General features: G+C 37.7%; 1 protein-coding gene across 2 annotated transcripts in view; it reads left to right on the top strand.

Annotated features, from left to right (window-relative positions):
- TATDN1 (TatD DNase domain containing 1) overlaps positions 1-12,212 on the top strand; it is a 51,942-nt gene that overhangs the window by 19,529 nt on the left and 20,201 nt on the right. The window contains exons 3-6 of one of the 2 annotated variants that reach the window (XM_017530756.2): positions 250-299; positions 3,936-3,999; positions 6,282-6,425; positions 6,523-6,565. In XM_017530756.2, the coding sequence (XP_017386245.1) occupies positions 250-299; positions 3,936-3,999; positions 6,282-6,425; positions 6,523-6,565 (301 nt within the window). Of the gene's footprint in view, positions 1-249; positions 300-3,935; positions 4,077-6,281; positions 6,426-6,522; positions 6,566-12,212 lie in introns of those variants that run through there. The other variant, XM_017530759.2, reaches the window with a different exon arrangement.

Below are 12,212 nucleotides of genomic sequence, written 5' to 3'. Positions count from 1 at the left end.
AAAAAAAAAAAAAAAAAAAAAAAAAAAGAACTCATTATGTATCTTGAATGAAACTAAACAAAGTGAAACACGTATATTGGTAAACCATGATCATGAACATTTATAATACAGTTTAATAAAGGTCTTCTTACCTGTAGAAGTTTGTAGTTTCGAGTATAAAACTTCAAATTGTCATTTGCCCAAAAGCTAAAAAAAAAAGTCAAATTGTTGTCTCCCTGGTTTTCTTCATGTGGAGTTTCTCTTTTACAGATGACTTACAGGATGTAATAGGGAGAGCTGTTGAGATTGGTGTTAAAAAGGTAACATCTGTTTTGTTATTCTTGAGATTGTTTAAATTTATTTTTTAACTAAATTTTAGTTAAAATTTTGCAAAGTAGAAGGGAAGAAAACAATGCCACATTTGGGGTACATATTGTCTGCTTGTGATATTAGAAAGTTAATTGAAATAAAATATCAAAATATTCTGTTGATAGCAATTTAAGTTACACAGACCTCATGTATAGTTCTTATATATGATAAATGGCAAAACCTCTTTGAAAAAAAAATTTTTAAACCTGTGTGAATTACCAGACTTCTTAAGAGGCCACTTTTAATCAATTTTATAACATAACTTAGCATTTGTCAGAATTAAGTAATAGTCAAAAAGACATGTATCTGACACCAAGTGTGGCTATTTATAGTTAGGGTATACCATTTCAAATAACAGAGATAATACTTTAATTTTTACAGTAATAAAATGCCTCTTTTTTTTTTTTTTAAGAGAGTTCTAGTAAGCAAATAAATAGATATTTCTTTAAATTAGCTTTAAAACAGGGAGCTAGCCCACATATACACATAAGAAATAAGGTTGAATTCCATATTGTGCTATCAGGACACTTGGTAGCCACTGCCTCCAAGTTGAATAATCTGTTTTGGAAAGTGACATTGGTGGCTAAATAAGTTCTGCAGTCTCCAATTCTAAACTTTTATTTGTTGTTACTCACAAACAATATGAAAAGATAGAAGTTACATTCATTTCTCATTATGTAGTCACTCTGCTTGGAAAATCACTTTAAACAGTGCTTTTCTGCAAACTCTGAAATACTAAGTTCCTAAATTTTCATGTTTCAGCCATGAGTAATTTAATCTTAATGTTTATTCACACACACACACACACACACACACACACACACACTCTCCCTCTCTCTCTCTCTCTCTCTCTCTCTCAGGAATGACAGAACTGAAGTGATTTTTCCTAGGGCATGATTCCAAACTGAAATTTAACTCAATACCTTGCATTTATGTTGTAGTAGTTAAGAGCATAGTTAAGGCGTGACAAACCTGGTATCCAGCCCCTGTTTCGTTTTTCTTAGCTTTATAACCTGGGGTATTTTATCTCACTAGACTTCAGTTTTCTCATCTGTAAAATGAGAATGATAATAGTATTTGATTAATAGAGTTGTTATGAAGGCTAAATAAAATATTCAGTGTAAAGCATTTGGTATTATACCTGGCATAAAAGAAACAACCTACATTATGTGTATGATGGAAGCCACCACCCTGGGATCATCATCATCGTTATCATCTTATACACTGGGAGAGGAGATGATGCCCTCTAGTCTTGCCATTCATTGCCTATTTAGAAAAGTTACAGGTAAAATAAAAAGTAGTCTTGGTTAGTATTTTACATAATTTAAATACAGGATATAGGCATTTGTTCTAGTATTAAAGTTTTAGGTATGTTAGTAACAAAGTTTTCCCAATATTTTTATTAATGTCTTTTTTTTTTTTTTTTTTTTTTAGACAGAGTGTCGCTCTGTCACCGAGGCTGGAGTGCAGTGGCACGATCTCAGCTTACTGCAACCTCTGCCTCCTGGGTTTAAGCGATTCTCCTGCCTCAGCCTCCCCAGTAACTGGGACTACAGGGGCCTGCCACCACGCCCAGCTAATTTTTGTATTTTTAGTAGAGATGGGGTTTTGCCATGTTAGCCAAGCTGGTCTCAAACTCCTGACCGTAGGTGATCTGCCTGTCTTGGCCTCCCAAAATGCTGGGATTATAGGCGTGAGCCACCATGCCTTGCCTTATATCTTATGTTTTACAGATAGTCAAGGATGTAATTATGGCTATATGTTTCCTGAATAGAAACTCAGTGTCTAATCATATTAAAGCTTTAAATAGCTATATGAAAACATCTGTTTATCATTTGCAATTCTATCTTTGTTTTGTGTTTTCTTCCTAAGTTGTAACTAGAATGAATTCTTCATTTTGTTAAGACTCTTGAAGTATGCTTTACAAAAATATATATCATTGTGCTTGAATCACATCTTTAGAAGAACATGCCCCTTAAACAGCACTGCTTCAGTGCTCTATCAACACGTAGCTCTTCAGTGACATTTTCATTTTAACAGATTAGGAAAGATGGCATTCTAATTACAGGGTGGACCCTAATGGTTGTCTGTGTAGAAGTGTGCTTATTTGCCAAAAGCCATACATTTTCTTACAGATAGTTCATTAGTATGCATTAACTCATTGATTTTCAAACCTTTTGCGCTCATTATTGAGGACCCTCAAAGAGCTTTTGTTTCTGTGAGCCTTATCTACTGATATATACTATACTAAAACTTAAAAACTTTAAATATTTATTAATTTATTTTAAAATAACAAGAAGCGGCCGGGCGCGGTGGCTCACGCCTATAATCCCAGCACTTTGGGAGGCTGAGGCAGATGGATCACGAGGTCAAGAGATTGAGACCATCCTGGTCAACATGGTGAAACCCTGTCTCTACTAAAAATACAAAAATTAGCTGGGCATGGTGGCGCGCGCCTGTAGTCCCAGCTACTTGGGAGTCTGAGGCAGGAGAATCGCTTGAACCCAGGAGGCAGTGGTTGTGGTGAACCGAGATCGCGCCATTGCACTCCAGCCTGGGTAACAAGAATGAGACTACGTCTCAAAAAAAAATAATAAAATAAAATAACAAGAAACTACTTGATAACATAAATGGAATATTTTTATGAAAAATAAGTATATTCCAGAACAAAAACAATTTAACAACGTGAGTATAATTGTATGTTTTTTCAAATCTCTAATGGACTGGGTTCTATGCCTGCTGATTTTTTTTTTTTTTTGAGATGGAGTCTGACTCCATCCCCCAGGCTGAGTGCAGTGGTGCGATCTTGGCTCACTGCAACCTCTGCCTCCTGGGTTCAAGCAATTCTCTGCCTTAGCCTCCTGAGTAGCTGGGATTACAGGCGCCTGCCACCATGCCTGGCTAATTTTTGTAGTTTTAGTAGAGACGGGGTTTCACCATCTTGGCCAGGCTGGTCTTGAACTCCTGACCTTGTGATTCACCCTCCTCGGCCTCCCAAAGTGCTGGGATTACAGGTGTGAGCCACCACGTCCAGCCAGCCTGCTGAATTTTCATATCTTTTTCTGTATTTAGTCTGTGGTGGTATCACATATTGTGTAGCTTCTTGAATACCTGTGGACACTTGCAATAGAGTGAGGGTGAAAAAGAGTGTCTTATTATTATTATGAAAATAGTTTTGACTTCATATATGTACTGGGAGTTACCAGACTATACTTGGAGAACTGTTTAGTCAGTCAGCACTATTGAATCACTGGTTTTATTATTCACTCTTTCCTAACACCTGATCTCTGTCCTCAAGGAACTACTTGTCTAGTAGGAAAAATAGACATTGTAAATACATTTTAACAGAGTCTAGTGATGGAATCTATACCTCTACATGCACACACACCTACATACATACATCCCTGAGATGTAGTCAGGTACCACTCTGCATAGGAGGTAATCTCCCAGCTGAATTTTAAACAGAGGGTAGGTGTGTGACAGTCACAGAGGAAAGAGCATTCTGGAATAAGGAAGTGGTAGGAAGGCATGTTTAGGAAACTGTTGTTGATGCCCTATTAAAGTCAGCTTATTTCTTTCTATTTCAGTTTATGATTACAGGTGGAAACCTACAAGACAGTAAAGATGCACTGCATTTGGCACAAACAAATGGTATCTTCATATTACTTTTACCAAAAAAAAATAGGAATTAAGTAATTTTGAAGAAGCCTTTCTGAAAACTGCCTCAGGTATAATACAATGGATCAAGACTGGTGGAAACAACAGGAAAATTGACTTTCAGTGGGACATGATTAAGATGATGAAATTCAAAGTACTCATTGGTATATCAGATGTTTATAAAACCATTTCATAGTACTAAACAAAGATTATTTTAAGATTTCAGTTAATGAGAATAAAGTTCTCCAGGTACACAATATAACCTCAGGTGTTTTTGATGTGGAATTCATGTGTGTGTTTTAACGTGTTTAAAATACAAGTTGCTTTTTATTTACTCTTTTTTAACTTGAGCTGTGAAGGGTCATTTAATTAAATTTTTACTAGGTGAACCAGATACTGTTCAGGGTACCAGGAATGCAAATAACAGTGCTGTGTAAATCCCTCATATGCTCGCTTTATGTTCATACATTTTGCATTTGTTTAAAATCTTAAAGTTTTAGGAATGATTGTTAAAAGATTCCTAGTTATGTAAAACCTCTTTTATCTGGCATTCACTTATTTATTTATTTATTTATTTATTTATTTTTGAGACGGAGTCTTGCTCTTGTTGCCCAGGCTGGAGTACAGTGGTATGATCTCGGCTCACTGCAACCTCCACCTCCTGGATTCAAGCAATTCTCTGCCTCAGCCTCCCGAGTAACTGGGATTACAGGCGCCCACCACCACACCCGGCTAATTTTTATACTTTTAGTAAAAATGGGGTTTCACCATCTTGGCCAGGCTGGTCTTGAACTCCTGACCTTATGATCCACCCTCTTTGACCTCCCAAAGTGCTGGGATTACAGGTGTGAGCCACCGCGCTGGCTAACGTCTTTTGCATATCTTATGTGCTAGTCACTGAGAAATTAAACATTCTACGTAATTTTTAAATTTTGTAATTTAAGATACTGTGTGTTTCCCTTATGTTTGAAAACTTATTAAAAGCTATATTTTTGTGGAAATCGCTCCAAAATGCACAATTCTCTTTAGGATCCATTGACACTTTTTCTTAGAGATTAAAGATAGAATATCTTCCAGGGAGTTTTTGAGATATAAGAACATTTTATCCTTTTTATCCCCAAACTTCTATGCTTTTTAAACTTCTCCCACCTCCATTATCAGCCCTTTTCCACTCCTCTCCATGTAACTTGTGTTCTTATAGCTTTAAAAGTGCTGCTTCCTTTGTTTGTAAATGTTTGTAAACATCTGCATGAGAGCCCCGGGAAGGCTTGATACCTCTCCCAAGGTTCAGGCTCAGCTAAGCCATTCAAAAAGTGTTTTTGACTCCCCATTTGTATTCTATATAAGTAAAGCTGTGAGAGTATCCTCCAATAAGTGAACCTCATTCTTTTTATTTATTTATTTTTTTGAAGACAGGGTTTCACCATGTTGGTCAGGATGGACTTGATAACTTGACCTCATGATCCGCCCACATCAGCCTCCCAAAGTGTTGGGATTACAGGCGTGAGCCACCTCACCTGGCCCTCATTCTTTTATTAGAAAAACAAATCCCCCTTTCCACCTCTTTAAATCACCCCCACTATTAACCTTTTTAAGGGAATACATTTTTATTGCTATATTAAATACATAAATCAATAATGGAATAATTGGTGTTAAACAAAAATATACAAATCCAGATAGTCACAGCACTGGTGAATATAAAAGACAAAATTAGTGCTGGACATGATGGCTCAGGCCTGTAATACCAGCACTTTGGGAGGTGGATCGCTTGAGCTCAGGAGATCAAGAACAGCCTGGGCAATGTAGTGAAACCCTGTCTCAACAAAAATAAAAAAAACGATTTAAAGTAGCCAGGCATGGTGGCATGTGTCTAGTCCCAGCTACTTAGGATGCTGAGGTGGGAGAATCACCGGAGACCAGGAGGTCAAGGCTGCAGTGATAGCACCACTGCACTCCAGCCTGGGTGACACAGTGGGACCTTGTCTCAAAAAAAAAATGTTCACTTTGCATTCTACAGCCCTAAATGCGAAGCTTTAGAAAAAGTTGAATTAATTATTTTATTAATACATTAAAGCAATTTTCATATTCATATCCTACTCTGTTTAGGTATTCCAGAAATTGTCATATAATTAACATAATGCAGTTCTTATCATTTGAATAACTTATTGCTATTGTTGAAAACCAGTTGAAATTACTTGATATCCTCTAAATATCATAATAAATATAAATATAAGAAAATACTTTGAAAATAATCCTAAGACATTATTATGTGTTAGATCTGTTTTTCAGTACCGTTGGATGTCATCCTACAAGATGTGGTGAATTTGAAAAGAATAACCCTGATCTTTACTTAAAGGAGTTGCTAAATCTTGCCGAAAGCAATAAAGGGAAAGTTGTGGCAATAGGAGAATGTGGACTTGGTGAGTGCCACCCTGGCCTCTTAGAATGACTTTGTTTGAAATTAAATAATTTTGTTGTGTATGTTATGAATAATTATTCTTTTCTATCTTTTTAAAGATTTTGACCGACTACAGTTTTGTCCCAAAGATACTCAACTCAAGTAAGGAAATTTGTTGACTTTACAAATTTTTGTAACATCTTGAGTCATTTTAAAGTAACTTTTATCAGTTGAGACTATAGTTGGATTAAGCATCAACACGTTTGTTTTTTCCTTTGTGTATCAGAAGTTAAGTGAAACAAATTCCATGCATACCTACGTGTAATTCAAAGGGATGGAAGCATGTCATTTTCTGGTTGATGAACCACTTAATTTTATTTTAATGGTAGAAATAAAGAATGAGTTTTACTTGACTTTACATTTTTTGTTTGTTTAACAGATGCATTGATACATGAACAGTTCCAGTGGAATGAATTAAATTATTTTGGGGAATGTGATTGTTTTGTTTTGTTTTTTGAGACAGAGTCTCTCTCCGTCACCCAGGCTGGAGTGCAGTGGTGTGATCTCAGCTCACTGCAACCTCCATCTCCTGGGTTCAAACAAGTCTCGTGCTTCAGCCTCCCAAGTAGTTGTTTTTAGTAAAGATAGGGTTTCACCATGTTGGTCAGGCTGGTCTCAAACTCCTGACCTCAAGTGACCCACCCACCTCGGCCTCCCAAATTGGGGGATATGATTTAACAGCAAAGGATATTAAAAGTGTGTTACAAGCCAGGCACAGCAGCCTTTATCCGTAGTCACAGCTGTTTGAGAGGCTGAGGCAGGAGAATTGCTTGAACTCCAGACAAGCCTGAGCAATATAAGGAGACTCTGTCTCTTAAAAAAAAAACAACAAAAAACCCACAAAAGTATTATAGGACCACCAAAGCTAGAAAAGCATATTTTACTCTTGCTGGGTGTTGAATATTGTTAGTTTGGAACTGCGAGATTCCTTTAATAGGAGCCATGTTGGGTGGTGGCTTCTGAGAAAACTCCAAAGCTCACCACCCTGTAGGACTTCCTATAACCCCTTGCCTGTAGCTAAATTTGGAGCTCCTGTCGTTATACTAGTGAGTGAGTGTTATAAATTGAAAAGAAAACTTAGGTCACAGTCTGAATTTAAAACGTAAGCATTTTGTCAAATTTCAAAAACATCTTAATCATGAAGATCATTAAACATTAGACTGAGCTTCTATATGGGGTTAATTTAGTTATTTATTCATTCAGCAAATATTTATGGAGCACTGTGTGCCAGCCACTGCTGAGAACTCATAGTATGCAGAAATTTGAGTAAGGTATATCTATCCCTAGAGACCTTTAAGAATAAACAATGCTCTGTCCTCCTTAGTTTCTTATACACAAAGAAGAATTAGGATCAGATTCTCTCTAAGATACTATCCAGATAGATATAATACTATCTCTATTAAGATACAATCATAATATTTAATAATGAATAATTTTGTCATGTGGTGTATGAGCATATGATTAAACCAGTGACTTGATGGCCTGAAGGGATTTTTTGAATTACACATGCTAAAAGTGTACTTCCTCTCCCTTCCCTCCCTGCTCCCCACAAGTGAGATTCTGATATGTCCCCACTGGTTGAAAATCACTGGGTGAGAAGCAGATTTTCTAGTAGAGTCTGTCATACCCTAGACTTCAAGCTCCAGAGTTCTGGAGTGTGAAGATGTAGCACCAAGTAGAATAGGATGGGTTAGAGTAATGCTCTGTGGATACATACTCTCTCTTTCAGGTCACTCATTTATACATCCCTTTTAGAACTGTTTAGTTTGTTGTATATTATTTGCTGTGTCTTTTAGGGACATTCATGTGGTTAATAGCAGGGTTACTAAAACCCTATACCTCTGTCAAATATTATGTAGGCCAGCTCACTTAACTTTAAAAGTTCTCATGTTCACATTGAAATAGAAAAACAGTTCTCTTTAATAGTTCTTTAGGTTAGGCTCACAGAGCATATTCCTCAACTTTAATGTCTAGTTTTGGCCAGGATGAGCCTTGTAAGTCTAATAGACTGTGTGTTATGACGAGCAAGGGCAGTGGCAGAGTCCCCAAGGTTTTTTGCCCATATGACTTTTCATTTAAAATGAGTTAGAACTGATTCTGAAATGCAACTTGAATACTTTAAACCTCGTTTTAGGGTTAATTGAAAACATTGGCAGTATCAGTTTAATTTAACTGTTCTGAAGATTATTCACCATCATCAGAGCATGTTTGAAATAGCGTCTGATCTTAAAATATGCATATCACAACTTGTGCTTCAACTCACTTGCCAAGTGTTAATTGCTAATAGAGAGGTTCTTTCATTCAGTAAATGATTACCGAGTGCCTCCTCAACATGATACAAAGAAGAATAAGACTTTATCCTTAATGCCTCTGTAGACGAGAGGACATAAATAATGAAAATAGGTTGGAACTACTGTCACTGAAGTGTGTGAACAGCGGAGGGAAGGACGGACTTTCTGGGGGAGGATTGAAGGTGACAGCAGGTGACATTGGCTTCTTCCAGAGTGGATAAGCTACTGACAAACTAATGTGGGAGGAAATTTTGATAAGATAGACAGTTCTAATTGAGATTAAAAAATTTTTAATAATAAAACATCAAATGACTTGGTTAAAAAAAACAGCCGGGTGTGGTGGCTCACACCTGTAATCCCAGCACTTTGTGAGGCCAAGGCTGGCAGATCACCTGAGATCAGGAGTTCAAGACGAGCCTGGCAACTTGGTGAAACCCTTTCTCTACTTAAAATACAAAAATTAGCTGGGTGTGGTGGTGGGTGCCTGTAATCCAAGCTACTCGGGAGGCTGAGGCAGGAGAATTGCTTGAACTGGGGAGGTGGAGGTTGCAGTGAGCCAAGATCGTGCCATTGCACTCCAGCCTGGGCAACAAAGCAAGACCATCTCAAAAAAAAAAAATATATACACACACACACACACACACACACACACACACACACACACACACACACACACACAAGTAACAATCACATTTTGATTGTTGTTAAGGAAACAGATCCCACATCCTCTGCCCCTCACTCCTCTTCTCCTAGTGTGTACTCACAGCATGCAAACTGTTCTGTGTACACAGCACTCTACTTGTTTCAGCACTTACCGTGTTGTACAGAAATTTGTTTTAGGCTATCCCTTCCTCCCCACAACAGTCTAGTATCTTTGAGTTCCTCAAAGGCACACACCAAGTCTTGCTCATGTTATAGCTCCATAGCACTTAGCACAGTACTCTGAGCACATGGTTATTTTTAGTAGAGATGGGGTTTTACCACTCGTTTCAAACTACAGACCTAAAGTGATCTGCCTGCCTCGGCCTCCCTAAATGCTAGGATTACAGGTGTGAGCCACCACGCCCAGCCATGATTTGTTTTTAAGTAAAAATGTAGTCAGAAAAAAGGAGATGTATGAGAAAAGAAAAATAGAAAATTAGGAGGCAAGACAGAAAAATTAATATACAATAGATGTAGTATCTGAAAAATGATGGTAAGTGAAGGCAGTATCTATAACCCTGTTTAAAAGGATGAGCTTTGGAATCAGCAGATCTTTGGGTGAGATTTATAATTGTCCTTGGTGTCAGTTTGCCCCTTTGTACATCCCCTTTAAAATAAGGAGATTACTGCCTACCTTTCTTAACACAAGGTGCATAAGGCCCATACTGGCATGAGTGGTACAGAGTATGTATGCAATCATGGTTGTTGTTATGTTATTCATACTAGAAATATTACCACCCAAAAGGAAGATGCTAGCTATTGTTTTTGTTTGGAACTTTTAAAAGTTTTTAATATTTTTTTCTTGTTTTAGCACCCAGACCTTTTCTGGAAAAAGTATTTTTTAAAGACTAAGAGAAGCAAAGAGTAAAGACAAGGAAAAGGCCTGATCTAGTTATGGAAAGTTTATCCGTTAAGCCATACCGTGTATTTTCAATTTCCTGGCCTTATGCTACACTTCTTTCCTTGTTGCAATTTAGAGTTCTGTTCTCTTGGGTAGGTGAATTCGTTTTGGGCATTTTTCTTAGGGCTTTAAAATGTTAATACTGTGCAGGTCTTAAAAACAACAAGAAGATTTAAAGTAATCCTTTGGGAACTTAGGGGACCGTAGAGATGAGCAATTGGAGCCATGTTGCCATCAAGCAGCTTACAGAGGAGGGATTACTACCTGTGTTGAGGTATACCCATGTAACTCACTGGGCTTTTTGGATTTGCCTTGATCCTAATTAATAACAACTGCTGCTCTGAAGCTGAACTCTTCCAGCTCTTGTCCTTAGACAGTTAAACCTCAACTGTAAGAAGCAGTAATACAATCAGAAGCTTCACTAAGATGAACAAAATCTAACTCAAGTGGAAAATGATTTTCATTTATGAACTTTACAAAAAAAGGCAATGAGTAAAACAGACTGAGAAGTCTCTTAATAGATGCCAATTCCTACCCTGTAACTTGTGCTGTTTTTTCTAGTTACCATGTGGGTTTTTCTTCTCTAAAGATAATAGTCGTTTATTGTTCAGAACTAATTATCCTCAGTTTGTATCATTAGGAATAATTTTTTTTTTTTTACATGGCTCCCTTATGATACCTAGCTAGTATGAATTCAGGGACTTTTCTTTTCTTGAATTATGTAAAATTCTGGGAGTCCATTGCTTGGGCTTCTGTTTTCCCCCTTTTTTTTTTTTTTTTTTTTTTGGAGACAGGGTCTCACTCTGTCATCCAACCTGCTGGAGTATAGTGGTGTGATCATGTCTCACCGCAGCCTTGACTTCACTAGGCTCAAGCAATCTTCCCATCTCAACCTCCCAAGTAAGTGGGACTATAGGTGCATGACACCACACCTGGCTAATTATTGTATTTTTTGTAGAGGTGGGGTTTCACCATGTTGCCCAGGTTGGTCTTGGACTACTGAGCTCAAGCAATCGCCCACCTCCGCCTCCCAAAGTGCTGGGATTACAGGCATGAACCACCACACCCAGCTGGCCTCTGTTATTTTCATAACTGTACTTTTGCTTACCTTGAGATAGGAAGCCAATTTTCCATCCAACCATTAGATACTGTTAATCCGTAGCTTGGTCATGTGGTTTGGTCCATGGAATCGTGTGTGGAAAAAATAACCAGTACAGTGTAGAGCAGTACACACAATGAAGAGTACTGCCTACTGTGTGTAGCCACAAGCCAAATACATTAGTAAAGTTGACATAATGACAAGAGCACACTTAATTGCTAACATTTGGATTACTTTAGAGGCTTTGGAAATAGTGACTGGTAGTATTATTAAAGACTTTTTTTTGTCCAAGTTTCATTAATATTTCCTACACTGCAAAATGTCAGCACTTTGTTAACGAAAGGAAAATATTTTTGCTTATTCTAACCCAGCAGAATCTGAAAAGGGGATTTTAGGATCCAAACATTTGGTAATAAAGACATAGACCACCAATTTTAGGAAGACTGTTTCTATTTTTTTTAATTAATTAATTATTATTATTATTTTTTGAGACAGAGTCTTGCTCCATCACCCAGGCTGGAGTGCAGTGGTGCGATCTTGGCTCACTGCAGCCTGGGTTCAAGTGATTCTCGTGCCTCAGTCTCCTGAGTAGCTAGGATTGCAGACGTGTGCCAACACGCCCGGCTAATTTGTGTATTTTTAGTAGAGATGGGGTTTCACCATGTTGGCCAGGCTGGTCTTGAACTCCTCAAGTGACCTGCCCACCCTGGCCTCCCAAAATGCTGGTATTACCAGTTTGAGCCACTACGCCTGGCC

Source organism: Cebus imitator, unplaced genomic scaffold (genome assembly GCF_001604975.1).
Source record: "Cebus imitator isolate Cc_AM_T3 unplaced genomic scaffold, Cebus_imitator-1.0 Scaffold68, whole genome shotgun sequence".
In the NCBI taxonomy this organism is placed as follows: Eukaryota; Metazoa; Chordata; class Mammalia; order Primates; family Cebidae; genus Cebus; species Cebus imitator.
Note: the sequence above shows the minus strand (reverse complement) of the source record. Positions and strands in the feature narration are given on the sequence as shown.